The sequence below is a fragment of the Catharus ustulatus genome, chromosome 9 (assembly GCF_009819885.2).
Source record: "Catharus ustulatus isolate bCatUst1 chromosome 9, bCatUst1.pri.v2, whole genome shotgun sequence".
In the NCBI taxonomy this organism is placed as follows: domain Eukaryota; kingdom Metazoa; phylum Chordata; class Aves; order Passeriformes; family Turdidae; genus Catharus; species Catharus ustulatus.
This window is the reverse complement of record NC_046229.1, coordinates 15,389,622-15,413,137: the sequence shown is the minus strand read 5'-3', so window position 1 is coordinate 15,413,137 and position 23,516 is coordinate 15,389,622. Positions and strand designations below refer to the sequence as shown.

Genomic DNA, 23,516 nt, shown 5'->3' with positions numbered 1-23,516 from the left:
TGCAAACAAACTGTGGATCAGTCCCTCTCTTTCTGAATTGTAGGAGCCTATTGTCTTACTGTTCACGTTACAGTTTAATCTAGCTTGAATTTAAGTTTTGAGAGGCACTTTGTATATTTCACTTCACAAAGCAGTTTCCTCTGGTTTTTAAATATTTTTCCCATTAATAATTAATCACAATTTTTAGCAAATAATTATAAAGAAGAAATTATAAATACATCTTCTAGATTTCTCTAATAATTTATTCTGTAAAGTATGTTTATAAAAGAAATTGAACTACAATTATTTTTTAGGCTAGCAGTCTATATGACAGAGCAGAGCAGCCATGAAATAACACAAGTTGTTTGGTTGTTTTTAAATTGAATTATAAAACAAAACAAAAGGAGGCTCCAAATAATTCAGTTGAGTAGACTCAAGCAAGACCAAGTAAAGAAGGAAAAAACTGTTTAAGGAGTTACTCTTAAAAATTGGTTATTGTCAAAGACCTGACATCCAGTACAGGATATTCATGATGTTACTCAAGAGAGTACAAGAAATAATTGATGTTACCCTTTACTGTATCCCTTAGGAGCCCAAGCTTCCACAGACACCACCCTTTCTCTATACCAAAATCCTCCTTATGTCACTCTGTTATGAATCACTTTAGAAAGCTGTGTTTTACTTCTCACCACAGTTTACAAAGGCTATGTTATAGGAAATTGGTGCATTATCAGTGAAGGACTCTGTTGGACTAGTTTTTCGTAAGGTAAAATTTCTTGATACTTGTGCCTGAATGCATTCCACAAAGACTTTTCCTTTCCTGGCCACCCTTTAAAAAAAACATAAACCAAACCTGATCCATGATGCACAGAAGAGTGCTTGGGGAGTTCTCCTTTGAATAGCATCAACTTCAGGAACAGCTGCTAAGATCAAATGCACAAAGGGAATTTGGCACCACCCATGCCTGTATTATGTTTTAAAGCTCCAGGAGCTTAATCCTTCCTGTGAACAAGGTTTGTTGTCCCACTTGCCATTTCCACTAACATATTCTGTGTAAGTCTGCTTCCTCCTCGGAGTGCACCTGTGGCAAAGCTACAATATGAAGGTCCAAAGTCTCTGCATTAACCTGAGAGATATTTTTTTTTTTTCTGCACTGCAAGGAATGATTTCCTGCAACCCAAATAACGCTAAAAAAATTACGTTATAAAAATTTTTTTAGTGCTTTTGCAAATGTACCAAAAGCCAAAACAATAATTAGTATTTCTGTAAGCTGAGAGAATGTTCTTCTGACACAGCAAGAAATAGTCGGTTTACTTGCCCCATATTCTTTTTCACCTGCCTGGAGAGGTAGTTATGGTCCACTCATAAAAAAGAGAAGTAACTTTATTTCCAGTATGTATGGCAGGAGGGTATTTTGCCCCAGAAGTTAAATTCTGTTGACTTTTGAAAGGCTGATTTTGACCTAACTCAGCATTTTTCCATTCTTAAGCTGACCTTTGAAAACCAGAAATGCTGAATGAAAGAGAATCTGGAAGCAGGGCAAGCAGTGTGTGAGAGATGTAGAGAGGTTTATCACAGCTATGTTTGTGCAGGAAAACCTACAAAGCTCATTTTCTCTTGCAGTTCCATTCCTTGTCGCACATAGAGCATTGTTCTGTCTGCTTGGTGACCCTGACAGTGAAAATGCTAATGTACTACTTGTGTCTTATGTTACCATTTTCTTACGCTGAAAACACTCAGAAAATAAGCAAACTTTCCCAACTTGGGTGGACAACTGAATTTAAGAAAGGATATATAACTAAATCCATTAAAAATAAACATTTTATATCCTAATTGCTGCTATTTCTCTGTGGTTGTATCTTTCCAGTCACAATAGTCATTCTGTCTACTGCAGCCTAAGCCCCTTTTTGGTCAATAATTTTTTTTTTTTTTAGTTTCTTGATCTGGTCTGTAACACCCCAGCTTTTGAAGAAAAAATAGCAAGAATAATCATCAGTCTCTTCCTGTCACTGCAAACCAGGAAATAAAAGTCTCCCATTAAGTTTAGTAGGTTAGAAAGCTGACATTAGTTTATTAGCAGTGCTTGATGCATGGGGATTTTTCCTCAAAGCATTCATGAAGAGCAACCTAACAGGCCAGGTTATAGCCATGGAACTAATGCATATTCATCACGTTGCTACTACATATTCATTACATTTCCTGAATACATATGTATATGCTAATTATTTCCATTAACTTATTTGAATATGAGGTCTTTTGAGTGTCTTTGGTGGTTGTTTGTGAACACCCCATGCCTCAAAATTTCCCTTTTGTGTTCCCGGATTTTCTGAAGAATCTGCTTTCCTGGAGATTGCTTTGTTTAATGCTTGTGATTACTTGCACTGAATCCTCCAACAAAGTACTCTCCTCAAACCTAAATGTAAAGAGAATATTGTGCCTGTTCTGGTGACCTCATCCTAATTAAAAAACTTCTACGACAGGTTAATTTTGATAATATTGAAAATTGTTGTTTTGGGATGAAAACTTAAAATTTTGAAAGGCAACACATCACATATTTAATGGTGTGACATTGGAAAGTTTAGTTGATGTTCTCTGGGCAATAAAGCCTGTGCCAGACTGGGTATCTTGGTGCTCCTTCAGCATCACTCCCAGCCACAGAGAAGGCTGCCAGGTCTTCCGCAGGGAGGCATTTTTGTGACATGGGACCGGGAGAAGAACCCACTTAGAGCAGCTGCGGAGGACTTGGGGGTTCTTGTGGATGAAAAGCTGGACATGAGCCAACCCTGTGCTGGGCTGTATCCAAAGACCCGTGGCCAACAGGTCAAGGACGGGGTGCTCCCCGTCTGCTCCCGTGAGAGCCCGCCCGGAGCGCTGCCCCCAGCTCCGGCCGGTCCTGGGATAGCGGGTCCAGGGCAGAGCACGAAGATGCTCAGAGAGCTGGGGCTGTTGAGCTCGGGGCAAACCTCACCACACCTTCCCGTTCCTGAAGAGAGCGCGACTTTTTAGCCAGGCAGAGAGCGCCGGCCCGAGGGGCCGGGTTTCGGGCGGGCGGAGCGGGGCCCGCGGGCAGGTGGGGCGGCGCGGCCGGGCCGCCCCGAGCGCGGCAGGTGCCGCTGAAGGTCTCCCGGCAACCGCGCGGCCAATGGCGGCGGCGCGGGGCGGGCCCGGCGCGGCCTTAACCCCGCGGGGCCCGGCCGGGCCGCACTGCCCGCGGGGCTCGCTCGGGAGCCTCTTCCCTCCTCCTCCGCCCTCTCCTCCTCCCTGCGGCCGCAGCAGGTGGGGGGTGCGCGGGCTCCTCCGCCCCGTCGCGGGCGGGGCGTTGGGCGCGGCGGGTAACGGCGGGCGCGGCGCGGCCGGGGGCGGAGGTACCGGCGCGGCTGGGCTGGGCTGGGCTCGGCTCTCCTGGGCTCTCCTGCCGAGCCCGGGGCTTGCGGCGCTCCCCTGGTCCGGGCTGGCCCCGGGCGGGGGCAGGCCCCGAGCGGGTCGTGGGTGCTGACATGTGCTCCCTTCTCTCAGGCTCCGGCTGATCGGCGGGGACGAGGGAGAGCCGCGGGCCGGGGCAGGGCTTTGCCGGCGCCCCCCGGCGCTGCAGGGCCCGGCGTTTGCCATCTCCGAGGAGCCACAAGCGGCCGGTGCTCGGAGGTGAGAGCCGTGAAGCTTTCTCCTGAGTCAGGGGTTTGTGCTGCTGGGGCTGGGCTGGCGGCTCACGTGAGCTGAGAGTACAGGCTCCGTGAGGAACTGGGGCGTTTTGTAAAGCCTTATTTAAAATGTTAGTCATTTGCAGCAAAACTACTTTAAATGTGAGGATCAAATCGTGATGCGAGACTAGTTTGTAGTGTTCCTGCATCCCCGGATTAGTAGAACGCTCTGCTGCTTGCAGCGCTGAGTGAAATAGTTAAGCAGAGCTCCCTAGGCTGCCAAGGTATGATAGGAATTTCAGGGCAATGACTTAAAATAAGAGGTATTCGAAGTCAAATATGAACGTATTAGGTAAATTTTAATAATGAACTTAGAAAGGAGACCTAGAGAAATTATTTGATGCAATGAATGGAGATTTCAGATTGTTGGTGTTTATGGGGGAAGATATCATTTTTAGGATTTTTTTTTGGGGTGGAAGGATGGGGGTAGAAAGCTGTGATATTAATATCAGTTATAATTTGGACTGGAAAGATCACAAGACATGGTAATGTCAGGTTCATGGGGCTCAATATCTTGGTTCTGAAGCTGGCAGCAGATGCTAAGGAAAAGATGTTAAGTGTAGTTTGGTTGTATAGCAATGCGTTTATCTGTGTATTCTCCCAAGATGCTGCAGTCTGGAGTTGAAGGATTTCTGAGCAGAGGCTCTGTCTGTCCTTAAAAGTGTAATAGATGCTGATGGATGTTTTTTGAAAAAATTGGAGGCAGTTCATATATTGAGTATTCACAGCACCTCATGGTGATGCACGTTCACAGTTTAATATGGAAAAAATGCCCTTATTTCCCAGCTTGTGCTCTGAATGTTTCATTGCTGTGTCAAAAGAAGCAAAGGATTTGTTTTCTGTATGTTGGTCCTGTTTCTCCAGCTGTGTCCTCTTCTAGTTGAAAAATCACAGCCTATTAGTTTCTTGTATGAAAGCATTGCTTGGCCTTTCTTGCACCATGTTTAGGTATATTCTGCCTGTTTTTATAGAGAAGGTTTTACCTCTGTGAGGTATTTAAGGTGGAGAAGCTTAGTGTTCTTTGGGAGACGTTATGGTGGTCTCTTCTGTCCTCTGCTCCAGGATTCTGTAAACTGCCTGGGAGCTGTTATTCCACAGGACTAATCACAGAGATTCGGGATCTCTTCCTGCGTGATAATGCCTAACTAGAGTCTGTTGATTTAAGTGCGTAGCAGAGTTGTCTTTTTCATTGTGTCAGTTTGTGTTTATGGACAGGGAATTTCGGCTGCTGATTTTTATTACCCCTCTGTTCAGTATGAGGACAACCTTCTGCAGTCCGTCATTCAACCTGTGTTTATTTACTCATAACTCAGTCTAGTACATGAGTATATCACGTGTTCATCACCTTTTTTAAATTTACTGACCAACAATGCCTGCACAGACCCCTTTGGGACTCTAATTTTTGTCTCTTTGCCGCTTTCATATGCTTTACTCTTCTGTAACTTGTTCCTGCTCTTTGCCCTTTCCCATTTATAATCGGTCATTAATAAATTTCTTAACATCTTAGTTTAAGAGCTTTTTGGAGGGAACTTGTGAAAAGCTTTTTGAAAATCCAATAATGCTGTCTTGGCTGGGATTTGTTGGATGATTCCTTCTTCCAGAGTACTGTGACAGACTTGTTAGTGTTCCTTCCTTCCACAGAAGGTATACTGATATTTCACCAGTCCATTTGTTTGGAGTTGTCAAGTCTTTTCTGTGACATGTTTTGATTAACAGAAACCTGGAATTTACGGGAGAATTATCCCTTGAATTCCCTGGTAATCTCTAGAGAAATTATGTAGTTATCTTCTTGCTTTCTGTGCCTGATTTAACTTTCAGGTTATACGCTACTGAAACATGGAAGCTTCCTAATTTCTGAAATCTGGCATACTAGTTCTGGCTCTGCCCAGTAAATATCTCACCAACTTTAGGAGCTAATAAGATAGAGGTTTGCTTTTCTTTTAAAAAGAAAAGCTCTGCTTGCAGAGACAGACAGCTGTAAAGTTTGGCTAAAGCTGGCCTCAGGAAGAAGAGGAGAACATACAGAAGATGGTTTCTGAGGTTCTCCTCTTGTCTGTGACATAGGGAGATTTGGTAACAGAATGTTCTGCTCTGGCTACGTGTGGTAAGTGGTTTGTGAATGCAAAGGGAGAAATGCAGTTTCGAAGATTAACAATAGACTTATTGTTTAGTGATAGGAAAAATGCTTATGTGAAATCCATGGTGTTAGTTTCAAAAAGGGATAGGAATTTGGGAGCCAGATAAAATGTTTCCATGTTTGAATTTTTTCAGTGATTGAATTAACAGAATTTCAGTCATCTGTGTATATGGCATGTAGAGTTGAATCACATCAAATTATATTCTTTGTAATCTGAGTGTTGGAGGGAAGGACCATGGCAGAATAGTCATTGAACACTGAATTTTATCAGATGTAAGAGGATATTGTAGTGTAATTATGTGTTGAGAAGATTAAATATTTATTTTCTTAAAACCCTTGGTGATTTTGTTTTCCTGGGGTTTTTTTGTGTGGTTTTTTTTTTTTTAAGTAAAATGGAGAGGAGACATGTAGTTGGGATTTTTGAACATGATGCATTCAGAATGAACAGAGACTTCCACAGGCTGGGTGGCTTGAAGTGATTTTTCGTGTTACTTTTGACAATACTGGGAAATTCAGCTGAAAATCTGATATTACTTAAAGTTTCCATGGAATGTGTATAAGTTAAGGGATTTCTTCACCCTCATTTTGAAGCTAATAGATTAATGATTAAATTGCCACAATTTTCTAAGTTTGGGAAGATAAATCTGGGCTCAGATTTGATTGCAAGAGCCATCATTAAAATGTCAATACTAAATAAAGGTCACTAAAACCATAATAGATTTTTAGAGGAAGGTATTCTTTTTACTGTACTATTATCACTGGCTGTAATATATATTTATATATAATATGCAAATATTATATATCATTATGTAAGTGATAAACTGTTATTAGGAATTCTGTAGAGAGACAATAAATGTCAAAACGCAAAGGAGGAAATGCAGAGACTTTCATGGTGATTACACGAATTAAAGCAAGTATGTGACCTGACATTATCAGGAATGTATTTGTAAGCCTTCAATGTCATGTCTAGAGTGTACCCTAAATTTACCTGGACTTCTGTGTCTTTGTGTCTATCCGGATAAAAGCCATCTGTGTGACATCTGTGGATTACTAGACAAATGTAAAAGCTTTAAACAACTCCATAGCTCCCTTTGGGTATTTTTTTATTGCAAAAGAATCACATTGGTCTTCAAGTAATGCTAAGTACCCCCGCAATTTTACAAGTTGAAACACATGCATGTCACAAGTTGTAGTGTTTAAAATATGCAGAGGAGTGTTAGACAATATCTGGTTGATGACTCTTCAAACTTCCTTCTGAGGCATTGCACCTCTCCAGAGGTGCCTTTCCATGTCCTCCCTACCCTGGTGGGGGATAGAAGTTTTCTGGGTTAGCAGATACTGCATTTCCCACTTGTCACACCCTGTCTAGGGTTGGGATGACCAGATGGTGCAATATGATCACAGCACTGTGACAGTTCTCTGCTGATTGTTTGTGTTTTACAAATCCAGTTACTATTGCTCCTTTTCAAATTTAAACATGATATTTAGAAATTTTAATTGTGCTGTATTGTGTTAAGTTTATAATTCTACTTCTTGCTGCTTACGATTTTCAAGTTTTTCTATGGCCTGAACTCGGGCTTATTTAATCAGATTTCTGTCTTAAATCTTGCACATTTATTGTCAGTTGCTCCCCTGTCCCCCAAAATACATGCCAGCAATTTTATGAACAGCTTCTTTCAGCTCTTTGGGCTTATGAAATACATTAATTTTGAACTTTAGTCATGTTCTTGAAAAGAAAGATGTATTTATTAGCGCATTATCTAGAAGTTTTTGGAAATATTTCTGTAGTTCTTTGTCCAAGAATTCCCAAGGTGGCTTTCAAAGACGTTCTGGTATGTTATTTCCATGGCAATCCTTTTTTTTTTTTTTTTTTTTTTTAAGTTCTTTGAAGATTTTGTACTTCACTTGTTCCATCTAGCACTTAAACACCTTGGTTTGCTTACTACTTCCTTGCTATTAATCAAACTTTCTGTGATATTAATGGGTCTGTGTTGGGGTCTTTTTGTTTGATACAAGGTTTTGTTTTCTAGTGAGATGACTTTGCTCTTGTATTTACACTTTTAAAGTTGGGTCCTGGAGACTAATTTTTGCATAATCCATCCATGTCTTGGCCTCCAGGAATTTCTTGCTTGGGGGAGGAAGTGACACTGCTAATTGGGGCAATTACCTCTAGAAAGCCCAGATTTTGGGGTGAGCCATTGAACCTGGTAGGAAAGTAGCCCTGCGTACAGGGTAGTCTTGCTAAAGCATCTGCTCTGAATGAATGTGAGTGTGGCTTGCAGAGTGCAAGTTTAGAGAATCATTACATTCCTACACCTGGATTAGTCCTGCTTCCAGCCACACATTGTTTAGGGTGACAGATGCTGTGTCAGAATAATATTGTCAGTGCACAGAGACCTGGGGGTTGATAATCCTGTGCGTTCAGTGAGTGTGGGTGCAGTCTCTTAAAGAATAAAAACCAGTTTGTTTGGAATTAGCAGCATATCTAAAATGAGGTAAGTATTTTTGTGGACTTTGCTTGATGGAATTTGTGTCTTGAGGTTCTTAATAGTCTTTTGAAAAATGTTATTAGATTGCAGGATTGTGATGTCAGTAATGAAAACATTTGTACCTTAATTTTCTGCCTTTTTCTCTTATGTTTGGACATTTATCTATCTGATGGATCCAGCAGAAATGAAAGTAGCATGTACAAAGTGTGTCCTCTCAATACTTATTGACTTTGAATTCCATTTTAAAAGCTCTGTTGTCTAGTTAATTTGTGAACATCTTGCTTTTACAGGGGAAAAAAAAAAAAAGAAAAATACACGTAAATCAAGTGTAGAGAGAAAGCAGAACAAGCCATTTCTTTAACGAGAGCGGCAACTAAATTGTTACATTGACTGTTTTTTTGCTGCCTTAAGTGTACTTTCTGATCTGGAAGTTCTCAGGAGCTACTAAATTGCAACACATGTGAGGAATAACTGTTTACCTTTTCTCTCATGTACATTTATGAACTTGGAGAAATGTTCATCCAGGATAACAATTAAGAGGATTTTTTTAGTGCTGAGCATTCTGTAACTTTACTGTGCACCAGTATGATCTCTTAAAAACTTTATGTTTCTTGGACCTTGTATTTTGTACTTTGTCATTTGATAAGGATTCTTACTGTGTTCTCAAGAGACCTTAGGGATAACAAAGCACTCCCCCTGTCCCTTCCCTTCTTTCCCTGTCCAAACGAATTTTTTTTTCCATGTTGATGAAAATGCAAGGTTTTGATGTCAGAAATTAGAAGTTGCTTAACCAAGTGTGTTTATTGGAACATTAGCAAGAGGTTAGGGAAGAACATCTCTGTGCTCTAAAATCTACTGAGTCCATCTAAAACAGAATTTAGACTTTGTTCCAAAGTGTTGGTTGAAACAAAGGGGCCTTCTTTTCTGTCAGGTGGAAAGTTTGTTTCCCTGAAGTATCATTGTTCCCCTAACAGCTGATGGGTTGTGCTGTCCAAAGCTTTAGCATCCAAGCTGGATTTAAAGTTTCCAGCAGTGAGAGATAACTAATGCTATTATGTGCCTTCTTAGTGTGTGGTGGAGGGGGTGAGGGGACAAGCAGATTGTTCTTTCCTTTGGCTTCCCTTTGGTTTCCAGAGGGACTGTGCTGTACTGAGTGGCTGTGCCAATAAGTATAAGGATTCTCCTGTTTGTTTCCTTCAGCAGTTTTGGAGTTTCTGCAAGGAAGCAAGCAACTTGCTAGGGAAAAGCAATATTACTAAATGTATAAGTTAATTAAAATGGTTAAATAATTATTAAAAGCTCCTTTGCCCTCTGCCAATCTATCCTCTCCTTTGTAACACATCTCTTTAAGTAACAATCCCATTTAGACAGACATATGTTAAAATGTCAAATAAGTTTACAGTAATAAAATTGCTTCCTGGTTATATATGGCAGGACAAAATACTTGGCTTGCTCTATTTTCTCTGATGTACACCAACAGAAGCAACTAGTTATCTATAGTATGAGTGTTTATTTTCATGTGTGCGTGGCATTTTAGCTTTAGTTAATGTTTTACAGGATACTGAAGGCTAAATATAGATAGATGCATCATTTTTACAGTATACTATTTGCTGTGCTTACTGTGTTCCAAATTTAGTGTGAAGAAATAGAAAAATTTCATGTGGTTCAAGTTCAGTAGTCACTCTCCTGTGCCTTCTTTAACCTTCTAGCTGTATTAGCTGCTTTTGTTAATCTGAAGTGCTCTTGCTATTTTAGGAGATGCCTACGTAACACACGTTGCCAGCAATTGTACTAAATACTTTGCTGCTGAACCAGTTGCTCAGGTACCCAGCCTGTCTCTGTTGCTATGGGAGATTGGAAGGCTATAACTGTGCCATTGCTGTCATCAGGTAAACTGGGAATATTTTGAATTTAGTTTATTTGCTGATTTTAGCGATGGTGTAGCAGCTAAAGAGAGATTGTAGTTTTGTGTATGACATATTTGAGTAGTTAAACAGCATGGTAAATAACATGTAGTACAAACAGTGCTTTGTTTTGCATTGAGTCCTTGCAGAAATGCTAATGTAAAATAATGTACTTGCACATGTATGGAAAAATTAAGAACTTGCAATCACATTTTATTTTTTATAATCATACCTATCAATGTATCTTGTGTTTTCAAAGATACTTTACTTGTTTACAAAAATTCTTTACTTGCTCTGTATTCTTTTGTTTCATAAATTGGTTACAAATTTGTTAAAGGAGTAAATATTTTCTTGCCTGTTTCTGCCTAGTGGAAGAGTAAATTATAGCTTGCACTTAATAAGTATAACATTACCATACATTCTACAAGAATTTTACTGTATGCACATCTCTTGCACCTGTGTTACAGTAAGTCAGTAAAAAGCAAGTGTGTCAGCTTTTTCTTGGTGGATGAATAAAATTTGAAAGGTGCAACACTTTGAAGTGTTATTGAGTCTAAATCTTCAGTGGAAGTTTCTTTTTTTATATATATTGTGAATTGTTTAATGTAATTCTAGATCAAATTCTGGGCTCTAGAATCTAAATTTCTGTAAATAGTAACTTTAGTACATAAGGGTTTGTTTTTATGTGATTATTATTAAAGTAATATCTGATTTCTTCTAAATGTTTTACTTTTAGATAGCAAAAATATATTTCCATATACCTCAGAAAGAAAGAGATCTCCTACAAGCATGAACTCTCAAGTGCTACGCTTGTCACTGCCTTCACCCAAAAACATGTACAGCTTTTTTGGTGCCTTCTGCACAGAAGAGAATCTTGAACAGAGTATATCCTATATTGATAGGGTAAGCCAGATCTTTGTTCATTGGATATTGTCACCTGCACACAATAAATCATGGTAAAAAAGATTAACTGGATTAAGAAGGCTTCTTCCTTGGTGCCCAGAAGCTGAAGTTGGTGGGATGTAAAATTTGAGTTCTCCCCTTTCATACAAGATTTCACTTGATACTGTTTCTGTCTTTTGGAGTATGGTGGGAGATTGATCCAGTTACTGATCTCATTTCCCTCCCCTCCCACCTTGTGTTTTACCAGGAATTAACAACAATGGGCTTTCCTTCTATTTATGCGGAGTCCAAAGGAAAAGAATTAAATTTAGTATCTATCATAAATTGTATGAATGAATTGCTTGTACTGCAGCACAAGAACCTTCGAGCTCAGGAAGAAGTAGAAATGCAGCATCTGAAGCTGGGAAGTGATATGGATCACTTACAGAACTGCTATGCTAAGTTAAAGGTAGAAAACAAGTTCATTCCACCAGAATTATGCAGCTCCCCACATTATTAACAGCAAGTCCTTTTTTTTGGTTTGGTGGTTTTTGGTTTTTTTTTTCTACTCAGTACTAATTTGCAGTTGTATTTTCATGTGTGTTTTGGGGTTTCTGGAAGTGTGTTTTTCCAAATGAAAATGCCTTAATGAAATTTGAGTTAATAAGAGAACTTCTAATTACTTAGAATTTTAGCCTCCTTAGTCAAGAAGGGGGGAAGACTGTTTAAGTTTGGAATGTTAACGTACACTTTGAGTGAAAATATTAAACAGTTCAGTTCCTATTATTTAGTATTGCTTAGAAGGGTATGCTCAGCTCTAAAAGATAAATTCCCAATATAACAAGTAAAAGCACAGGTCACTCTTCTAGTGAAGGGTTTTATTAGTCTTTTTCCATATCCTAAAATTAGCTTTTTCCATGGGTTTTTTTGTTGTTGTTGGATGCCTTGAACATCCAGCTACAAATTCTCTTTGTAAGAATTGCTCAGAAACTGTTGTCAAACCAGAAGTTACTAAGCTTCATTTTATCACAGGATAAACATATGCTCAAGGCCAGTCCCTGTGAAGTAGTTGATACATTGGAAGCTCCTGGGTACACTTGTGTATGCAGTCATATTAGAAAAGACTTGACTTTCTCTTAATTCTGTCAAGAAAATAAAATATTGAAAAAGAGAAAATATTTCAGTGCTTTTTTAGGTTTGCTTTTGACTTGGCACTATCTCCTTGAGAAATACTGCTGTAGATTTTCAAAATCATAGTAGACCTTTTGCTGAGATTGGTCATGTAGAAGGATTTTGGTGACATTAAAAGTAATCTGCAGCTGCACTGACTTTTGTACAAATACTATAAAATGTTAGGTTCTAGAACATTCCAGTTGCTCTCCCTAGATGAATAGCTTTAAGGGGAGAGAGGGAAATCTTAGTCCTACATGAATCCCAGGGCACTTAATTTGGCTATCAGCTCATGAAGTTTCTTGTGTAGATTCTTTCAAATACCATACAGCTATCCTCTGGACTTCCATTATTGTGTTACCTGTACTTCACTGTGACTTGTTTAGAAGTTCTTGTTGCTTAAATATATCTACACATTTGTACCTCACTAGGCATATGAAGGAAAAGCTTGTATCTAGTATTTGGCTGTCATTTAAGCTGCCGGTTTCAGGTCTGAGTCTTGTTTGTGGTGTGGACAAAACTTTCTAAAATGCTAGTTTAGCATTCATCTGTCTGGCCTTCTCTGTATATGTGAAATGTTCCATTTGCATTGTTATGCTCACAGTGTGTATATCTGTGTTAATTGTCCCCCTGATTATTCTACAGAAATACTCCAGTAAAACTGTAGTTACAAATTCATACAGATTACTTAGTATCCACCTCACTCTCACAGTATGGATATGCTTAGAGAATCCTGACTTAATGGAAAAGTCCTAACTGTAAAAAATAATATCTGTTAAATACCAAGCTGTATCTCAAGTGAGGTGGTTTGGCAGTTTGGTTAAGATGGCTTGTTTGTTTTGGTTGGTTGGGTTTTTTAAAAATCTTATGTTTTTAATTCTTACTGATGCTGAACTATCAACACTTCTTCTAGGAACAGTTGGAATTATCTAAAAGGGAAATAGTTGGGCTTCAGGAAAGAGACAGACAACTGCAAAGCAAGAACAGAAATTTGCACCAGTTACTTAAAAATGAAAAGGATGAAGTGAGTTATTTTGTACATTAACGCAAATCATTATATAGATATTGGAGATTTTTTTTTTGCACGGAGTCTTGTAATTGCTCATTTTGAATGTGGTTTTTTTGGTAAATGTTGTCTATCAAGGTGACTGGCATGTTGCACATGGATAATGTCATAATATCCCTCTAAGGGATAGGTCCAAATTACAACAATAGTAGAGAGTATTGCAGAAATGCAGATGTGCAGTTCTCAGAGATTCTCTGTACAGCTTTATCTTAGAATGTTCAGATGTATCAACAAATAGGAGGGGCAACAGGATTCAGTCACTTCTGCAAACATTTGTATACAGGCTTTTGGGGTTTTTTTATTGCATTATAGAGGGAAGCAAAAGACCAATAAGAGGGGAGGTGGGGGGAAACCCAGCCCAAAAACCACAATCTCATAAAATGAATATCTTGAAACAATCAAGATCAGAAAACACTTTGACATCCATGACACTTCTTAGTTTGGGATTTGTTTCCTGTATGCTCCTTCCCCAGCATTGTACTTCACATGGCTCCTATGTTTTTGTGAATGTGGCTCCTCTAAGTTTCTGTGAATGTTCTGTGTTCATAAACATATTCATACAGTTGGCAATCACAGTACTAACTGGACATAGTGAACTTCCTGAAGTTCCAGCCTAAGATACTGAATGTGCTGTATGTTTGTAAGGTTAAATCAGAAAATTTAAAAAACCCCAAACAATATAACCCTAGGAATTGATAGTACATGCCAAAAATTTGCTTTATGATATTTTAGTGTTCTTTTAGACCAAATGGAATAGTCTATCTTTCAATATCCTGCTGCCCCAAGGAAGATAAGTTTTTTGTTTTTTTTTTTTTAGTGTTAGCCTAAAAAGTGTGCTTTAGAATTGGAGTAAACCTAGATCCTGAGCGTGAATTACTGAAAGTAAAGATATGTCTTTCTCTACTCTGTCCATAAAGGCATTAAAGGTTATGTGATTTATCAGGACATTAATTCAGTTGTACTTTAGAGAAATTTTAGTATTACAATCTGCTGCTTATGATGTGGGTTTTTGCTGAAAATTGCTACTACTACTTCTCTTGAGATAAGAATCCATAGGGTGGGAGAGCTCTTCTGATTCCTTCTGTTGCTTCCTTTCACCAGAAATATGGTTTAATAGAAGTTTTATTTTGCCCCATGTGTTTTGGTTTTCTAAATAAATTTATTTATACTGTAGTTGAAGAAACAGCCTTTTGTGGCATTGCTTTTAGGTTCAGAAGTTACAGAACATAATCTCAAGTAGAGCTACACAATACAATCATGATATGAAGAGGAAAGAGAGAGAATATAACAAATTAAAGGAACGCTTACATCAGTTAGTCATGAATAAAAAAGACAAAAAGTTAGGTAAGTAGCTCTTTGAATTTTACCACAGCAAAATTAGGATATTCTGTATGTTAGCCAGAGCCAATTTTAAGCATTTTTATCATTAAAGGCAATGCAGACCTCTTGGAGATTTTATTTGGGTGCTAGAATGTTAAAGAAAAGGTGCAATACTTCATGTTAATTGACTGTGTAAGATTTTACTACATTGTCTTCCATAAGATCACTTACCAAGTATAAACGAAATGCTGATCTTTACCAAATGAGGTGGGATTGGTTTTTTTTTGTTTTGTTTGGTTTTTTTCCCCCCCTTACTAAGGAAAATTTATTCCTAGATTTTCACAGGAATCAATACCTATGCTAGAGCCATCTCTCCATTTTCTTAGTGCTGTTGCTATCAAAAGATTTTGGATAGTGCCATAAACACTGTATTGTTCCAAGCAATTGCCATCAGGAAGGCACACTGTGTGAGATTTCTACTCTAGAGATACTAGACTCTGCTTGTGGTTAGCACCACAAGTAATGAGAGGTTTGAGGGGAAGTAGCACAAGGCAGATGTACCATCCTGTATGTGAAGTGAGGAGAAACCAGATCTCCTTTATCATTAGTACTTGTATGTTGTTCTGCCCAAAAATTGTGTTCAGAACATTAATCAGTGCTATTTACCATATAGTTTTCTGTGAAAAATGGCTGGAAATGGGTATTGTTGTTAGATATTACAGAAGAAATGTACCTTTTGGTTCATATAGCTGCCCTTAAAGTATTTATGTAATATATATCCAGTGGAAGGGAAGTGCTGCTCTTGTCCACCTGCCATCCCCAAACTCAGCTGTTTGCCAGCTGTAGTGCATGTTTTAGTAAGCCCATTTAGCTCTCTAAAGAAGAAAATTATTCATGTTGTTGCCAAGATGGTTCTCTGCTGACTTAGTTCTCTGAAATTCCTGTGGTTAAGCCTAACCAGCTTAGGATACAGTAGGAGGAACACCTATTTTGGTGCAGACAATCTTTAGATATCAGTTCGGTAAGCTCTAGAAACTTCACTCTGAGGTCAGCAAAACTTAAACATTCTTGATTTCAGGTGGCTAGTACTAGTTCAAGTGTCAGTGAGGTGAAAATAGCAGGGTTTTAAAACTAGTTATTGTTTGCTTGATAGCTAAAACTAGCTTGGACCACCAATCTGTAACCATATATTTGGTTTGGTTTTTTGTTGATGATGTGGTTGGGGTTTCTTTATTTCATTTTATTTTTATTCAAATATGGACAGAGAAGGTTGTTTTGAGGAATACCTTATCAAAGATTAATAAGTTCCTTACCCTAAACAGGAGATATAACTGGCACTATTGCCAGAATGAGCATAGAGTTGATACATTGATATAAAGGTTGAAATAGGGAGGAAGGTGTCATTAAGAAATGCATAAAAAAGAAGACAGGATGAGAATACATCCTTCTGAATTTCCAAACTGAAAAGCTTACCTTTTTTTTCTTTGACTGTTATTTTTGCTTGAAGCAGGGTCATGTGGTTTCATATGAATCTGAAGATTGAGGGGGAAATTTGAGTAATGTGGGTTTTTTATAATAACTACATATCAATGTCATCTAAATCTTTATCTGTTTGCATATTGTTTCACACTTTGAAATATCCTTTTCATTTGTAGCTATGGAAGTTCTAAATTATGTTGGTAGAGCTGATGGGAAGAGAGGTGCATGGAGGACTGATAAGACAGAAGCCAGGTAGTTGTCTTAGTACAACATTAATTGAAGCATGTACTAGGGCTGTTATGTTGTTACTGTAAGATTATTTTTTCCAGAAATGAAGAAGAAATGTACAAAGTTCTGTTAAGTGATTATGAACAACGCCAAAAGCAGCTTTTACTGGAAAATGCTGAGCTAAAGAAAATTCTTCAGCAAATGAAGAAAGATATTGTTTCACTTCTTCCACCACAGAAACAAAAACCTAAAGAAAGATCTGAAGATGGGCTGGTAAGTATTCTTGAATTGAAATTAAATCTCCATAGTAGTTTGGTATCATGCTGGAGTAATTTGATAGTTATTAAAAAAAAAGGAAACCTGTTCTGAGAGTTGCACTGGATTGCACATCATGTTCTTTGCGCAAAATCCATCCATGTTTAAATATTCTGCTCTCTGTGAACAATGCATGGTGTATTCTTTCCAGTAAGTCAATGAAAAGCTTGAAAATATTCTTTGAATGAATTTAAATGTGACAGCTACTGATATGTAATTCTATATTGCAATGCAGAATACTGGATTTTGCATGCCTGGGGGTTTTTGCTTGTTTGCTTCCAGATTTTAAGTATTTCTTTACACAGGATGTTTTTATTGAACAGTTGATTGCCATGGCTGTGTAGAAAAGCATTAGATTCTCTGTCACCTTTATAAGGTGTGAGTACTTTTCTTAACTTGACTGGATGACTTGCCAGCTTCTGCATAAGTCTGACATCAGAACTCAGCAGTCTGAGCCTGTCTAGGTTGAAGATGTGAGAGTGACCGAGTCTTGCTAGCTGACCCACAGCCTCTGTGGTGGGGTTCTGGGGACTGCTGGGTCACATGTCTCCTCAGCATTATGCTGTCAGGGAACTGAACTCCCTGAGGGTCAAATTTCCCTGGATGGAAAAATCTTTTATGTAAGGGTTTTCCTTCTCTTCAGTAAATTGAATCTATGCACATACTTATATATGCAAATAAACGTATATGGAGGTTTGAAATGGTTTGCAGCTTATTTCTGCTCTTGCAGGTGCTGTCAGACCAGGAGGAAGATATTGGAGAATTGAATAAAGAGAATATGTGGGAATTATCTTGTGAAACTGTGCGAGAACAGCTTACCAACAGCATTAGAAAACAGTGGCGAATGTTGAAAAACCACGTTGAAAAGCTGGATAACCAAGGTTGGTGTTTAACTGCATTATATGTAGATATAAAACATTTTAGAAAAATTAATGCAGATGTGGCACTTTGAAATAATTGGATGCAAAATTTATGTAATTCCCTCTCGAGAGCCTTGTCTTGCCACATCCTCTGAGACTTCTTGTGGCATTCTAAAACAGACTGATGGTTTGGTGCTGGACTCTCCTCATTTCCAGCTGTTAAACAGCATTAAGACAGCTAAAAATATATAAAATTCTTTCCTAGTATTATTTTCCCATGCAAGTAAATGCAGCCACTACCACAGGGATGTTTGCTGTCAAGAGTAAGATTGAGAAGGTCATGCATGCAATGGCAAATAAAAGAGCAGATGGCCTTTGAGAGTATGTTTACACCCTAGAAAGGATTTCAAGAATGCTTGTAATACTTTATTTGGTGTAACTGACTGAAAAATAAGTATCAGAAAAAAAGAAATTATTTGCTCCTTTTTAGGAATTATCTTCTAGGTTGTTTTAGTTTATAGGGGTGATCACAGTATAGCCCTTTAGGATTCTATTAATGTTCAAGTACAGGCTTTAGGGGATCAAAACTTGGCTTCTTACAATCATTGTGATTTAGCTATGCATTAAGTTAAATAAACCAGTATGTAATTGTACCAGAAATGCAACCATTTCTGTAATTCATTCCCTTGCTGGAATGAAAACATGCATCCAATGGTTGTTAGCTTCATTTCTCCTTCGCAGGACTTGAAAGAAAAGGCTTTCTTTTTATATCTGTGATAAATATAGTTACTGTCATATTTTTATGAACACATAAGCCCTTCAAAAATGGGCTCAGAAGAATGGGCTAACGGCATGTCAGTGAAAGGAAATTTTTAGTTGTCTTGAGTTTTCTTTTAAATGACTGCAGAAATGTGCAGGGATTTTGTGTAACAGTTACTGCAGTGTAGATGGTGGGTTTACCTTGGGGAATGTGAAACAGCCATGTTTTCATTGCTTTTTTTTTTTTCTGAACTGGATTTGATGGATAATTACTGGTTTAGCATCAATTTTAGATTTTTGTCTCTGGTTGAAGTGCTTTTGAGTACACTGTGTATCTGTCTTTCAGGCTGAAACAAATAGTCTAAAACCTTTTGCTGTTCCAAAGAGTCTCTGATATGAGGTTTTGGGATTTTTAAAACTTGTTTTAAAGATGCTTTCTTCCCCACCCCCCTTAGTGTCACGTGGACATTCAGGAGCTTGGAATGAAAAAGATGTGATTTCAAGAGAAGCCCATGAACTAGAAACTGAAAAGCTAGAGTTAGAGATTCAGCAATGTAAAGAAATGATCAAAACTCAGCAACAGCTCTTACAGGTAGTAGGCCTTATGTTTTCTTATTTTTCTTAATTGAATTCCAAGTGTATTTTATTTAACATTCCACTCTTCTTGCCTCTGAGTCTTTTTCCATTCCTTGATCATGCTTTTAAAATAAAACAACTTAGTGGGTTGTCTGAGTATAACTCTGCTAGTGGCTTGGTTAGTAATTTAAGAACTTTTTATTCCTGGTAGGAATAATTCTGGGAGCTTAACAAAGGTGAGGCTGTCTGAGCAGTGACATTTTGACTGCTGTCTGAAATCTGCCCTCACTATCCACCAACTTCATATCTACTGCATTGTTTCTGTATTAAACTCCAACCGTTTTTCTGATGAAACGGAACCTGTGGAAATACTGTACCTTTTAAATCACTCTCAAATTAACATTTGTCTTCTGTTGCTTTATATCTACAGCAACAGCTTACATGTGATGATGACACCACTCTGTTACTACAAGACTGCTATTTGTTGGAAGAAAGAGAGCGTCTTCAGGAAGAATGGAGACTGTTTCGAGAACAAAAAAAGAATTTTGAAAAGGAACGAAAAAGTTTTACAGAAGCTGCTATTAGATTAGGACTCGAGGTATTAGGAAAGGGAGCTCTTATGGAAGATGGGTTACAAGTCCTTCTTTTATACATGTTGAAGTGCAGCCATCCAGCAATATCTGTTTCTGATGTCTGTAGAGAAATATACTGTATAAAACACATCCTTGATTTTTCTGGAAGATCGTTCTCTTGACAATTCAAAAAGCCAAGGTTTTTGTGTGTATTAGAAAATACAGTTTCTGCAACTGGAACCAAATAATTTTTGTTTCAGCTTTTGAAATATCTTAAGTTCTTCCAAAACTTAAGTTTGGTTTCCTACAAAAGTAAGACCTATGCAAATTTCAGTCAAATTCGGCATCAGGGTTGAATCTCAAAGGTATTTGATTTCTAAACTTTAGTGAAAACAAGTGATTTTTGCAAAAACACCAAGTATTTGGTGTTTCCTTTGTAGGGTCATTATCTGGCCAGCTTAACTACAAAACCAGAACAGTACTGGCAGTCAGGGTAGATGTCTGTGAATGAGCTCTAGCACACATCCTTTGGTCTAGCCCATAGTTAGGGTCAAAAATGTGAAGGGGCTTACAAGTGTGGCAGGGAAAGGTCATGATGATGTGATTGTGAAACTGGGATGGTACAGGTATGACAGGAAAAAAGCCATTGAAGGAAAAAGGAAATGGTCTTCATTACTTACAGTCCAGCTTGCTTTGATGTGCAGAGCAGAAAGTTGGAGTGGGATGTGATTAAAATTTATGAAGCTGTAGATTCAGTTTAAGCAGATGAAAGTGCTACTGTTGTTCACCAAATCCCTCAAGACTTGGACTAGAGGGAAGTCTTAATTTTGAAATTAAGTCAAAAACATATCCAAAAAAGGTACCTTTTTTTTTTATAGTTAGGTAGTTGACTTCTGGATTTTTATTCAAAGGAGTTTGTAAAGGCAATGTGTGCCATCAAGTTCAAAAAGAAGTTGCCCGAGTTTATGGGCAACACACTCCCAGATAATAAAAATGGGGCACAAGGGGGTGCTTTTCAGTACCTATAATCAAATGGCTTTTGGGAATGGGAACCTGTAAAGGAGTGCACTGCAGAAATGGCAGTGGCTGTGCTCATAAATAGCGTCTCTTGTGGCCGCTGTTGGAGACAGAATACAGAGCTAACTGGCCAACCTATCTGACCCAGAATATAAAGTACTCCAGATTTTACTTAAGCTACTGGGGCAGCAGTAGTTCCCATGGTAACAAATGCTAACTATGACTAATTTAATTTTATCTGCATTTTAGTGTATTGGTTAATTTCATGTTGCACATTGAATTCAGCTTTAAAAGTCGTGAGTGATAAACAGTAATTGTTTGTCTGGAAATGTTTAGGACTACATTGCAGCATAAGTGTAACTGTTCATGCTTCAGCTTGTCAGAATGCTGAAATATGAAATGAGAAGCAATGCTGTAAGCTTTGTAGGTGTTTGTGGAAGTTTGCGTTGGAGTTCAGCTTCCTGTGTTTTTCTACTGACATATAATGGAGCGTCCTGTTTCACTGATGGTTTTTGGAGATTAAATAGCTTGTTGCTTGATTCCAGAGCCTTTGGATCTCTTGGAGGTTGTCTGTTGGGCATTATTTTCTTTTTCTGTGCTCAGAAGTGCTAGAAAGTAAAACAACCCTTTTTTTCGGTTTGTTTTATTTTACCCCTGTTTTAGACAGAAGCAATCAGTGCTATTTTCAATGTAATTTTTCCCTCTTTAGAAGGTAATTTAAGCAGTAATTGTTCCTGGCAGCTGCTTTGGATGAGGGCTGCTCCAAGAGGTGGTGCTGCTCCGAGGGGGATGGAGAGCACAGGAGATGGTGTCACTGGAGCAGTAAAGTGAAAGGATTACTCAGACCTTTGTGGATTAAATGGTGGAACTTGGCTTGTAAGTGCCTCCTCAGGCTCAAAAGCTCAGGCTCACAGACAGTATTTGCTGTGTTAAGCTGCTGGCTCTCCTTAGTGACATGGACTTGTTACAACTTTGGCTTTCTGAAATAGAATAGCATCAGTTTAATGTGGGCTAGGCTTTTTCCTGTGGTAATAAGTGTAAACTCTCCTTTCTTTTCTTAGAGAAAGGCATTTGAGGAAGATAGAGGAGCATGGCTGAAGCACCAGTTCTTAAGTATGACTGCTGATTGCAAGCCTGAAAATGTGACTACAAGTGCCTTCTTAAGAAGCAAGTATTTGGTTCAAATTATGTTTATGCACAGGGTTTTGTTTCTTCCTTTCAACTAGAAGTTGCAACTATGAAAAAAAACAATTAAAAACCCAGAAGGTCTCAAGTAAAATTTTACCATGTATCTGTATGCCTCCACCTGTCAGGGTTCCAAATTTACCTTCAAAAAGGGAATTGTCACTCCCTTCTTGATAATGATATGTGCAGTGAATTTATATTTGTGAAACAATCTGGTGAATATCAAATACCTGATAGCACTACAGGTAACTTTCAGGTCCTTTCATAAATGCTGTAGAATATGTAATTATTCTGGTTTTCCACTTCAAATGGAAGCTTTGAAATTGAAATGTGAGAAGGGCTTGATCTGGCCCTTCTAAATTGGCTGTGTCTTTCCATTGCCTGAGATGGTTGGGTTCAGGTACATAGTAAGACATCTGACTTAATTTTGATTTTATTTTCTGTATTTTGAAAAGTTTGTAGGTTTTCGTGTTGGTGTTAGTTACTGTCTGTGCATATTTTAACATAACTTCATTCGATAGCATTACATATACTTAAAAATTGTATTTATTTATGTCTGTATTAATAAGAGTTATTATTATAGCTCTGCTTTAAGGTCGTTGTGTGGGTTTTTTTGTTTGGATTTTTTTAAAGCAGAGGAGGTAAATACTTGAAGGACTTGCTTATTTCCAGTGGCAGTTTTAACTGATGATGTGTGTCTCTCTTAGGTTCTGACCCAGACATTCGTTTAGTGAAATCTGCATCTCGGCAAAGAAAACCGCCCTTTGTGTTGAGTCCTGCTGTTTCACCAGAACCTTGCCAGATATCTCAGTATATTACACACAACAGGTTTGTGAAACAATGCTGTAGATGGGTTTTAGAATGCTGAACTCTATGTAACTCTTTTAGCATAATCTAAAGCTTATGCTTGGTATATAACAAGGGATATTAAACATTATATCATAAACTATACTCTTTCTATTCAAAGCATTATTTATTTGCATTGTAACTTTTCTCCCCACTTCCAGTGTTGCATCAGAAAAACCTGCTGCAGATAACATGCCAAATCTGTGGGTGGAAAGTGATGACAAAGAAGGAACTGAAGAATGCACAAAGTTATGGGAAGACTCTGGAGTTGGCACTCTATGTAGAAATTTGCACATGGAACAGCTGCCTTAGACTTCTAGGGTTGCCTGCTTGGTTTTTTGTTAGAGACTTGTTCATAAACCTATCATTCTAAATGAAACAGAATGCTGTGAGTTTGATCATTCTTCTGGAGGATTATGTGGTGGTCTGAATTGTGGTGTGTTTCTATGTGTGTGCACATGGCTTTTATTTTTTAGACCATTTTTTGCCTCTTTCTTCCAACTCTTGAGAGAAGATTTAAAAATATATAAAAGCTTTGATATTTTTCTAGTAACAGAAGCTCTAATTCTGTGAATAAAGCAATGGTCTGAAACTTTGACTGTAATGAAATACTGGATCCTAATGTTACCTTTCATCACAGGCAGAGATAGCACTTTTAGAAATTGTTTGATTATTGGAAATATTCATTTATGTCTCAAATGTAACTGGCATTAAATCCTCTTTTGCCTCGACTTGAATGTACAGTATACTGTAGATTTTTAACAGAACAGGTTCTATATTTATTGTGTGATTTGAAAATACCTCTTTGATATCTCAATGATTTAAAGTGCAAAATCTTTATATATTTGTAAATAGAACAAGTGGTTATGCTGAGAAACCATGAAATGAAACACATGCATACATAAATGTTATTTTACATGGCATTTTAAATTGTTTTATAGTGATACTCAGTTTACAGATCCATTAGGACTTTAAAAGGTTCAGTGAGGAACCAAAGTATTTCAAATGTGAACAATAAACGTGTAATTCTATTC

At 38.1% G+C, this 23,516-nt stretch overlaps 1 protein-coding gene across 2 annotated transcripts; it reads left to right on the top strand.

The window, feature by feature from the left end:
• The first annotated feature begins 3,236 nt into the window (after positions 1 to 3,236).
• Positions 3,237 to 23,516, top strand: LOC117000359 (SSX family member 2 interacting protein). Of its 2 annotated transcripts, XM_033067921.1 has the most exons (15): positions 3,237 to 3,255; positions 3,496 to 3,621; positions 10,059 to 10,192; positions 10,944 to 11,110; positions 11,358 to 11,558; positions 13,173 to 13,283; positions 14,534 to 14,669; positions 16,301 to 16,376; positions 16,454 to 16,625; positions 17,398 to 17,548; positions 18,742 to 18,878; positions 19,293 to 19,460; positions 21,513 to 21,618; positions 22,344 to 22,464; positions 22,644 to 23,516. In XM_033067921.1, the coding sequence occupies exons 3-15, from the start codon at positions 10,150 to 10,152 to the stop codon at positions 22,792 to 22,794; spliced, it is 1,740 nt and encodes a 579-aa protein (XP_032923812.1). In that variant the 5' UTR covers positions 3,237 to 3,255; positions 3,496 to 3,621; positions 10,059 to 10,149; the 3' UTR covers positions 22,795 to 23,516. The 2 variants fall into 2 exon arrangements, with proteins under 2 accessions (XP_032923812.1, XP_032923813.1); XM_033067922.2 differs by lacking the exons at positions 3,237 to 3,255; positions 13,173 to 13,283 and having other exon boundaries at positions 3,381 to 3,621.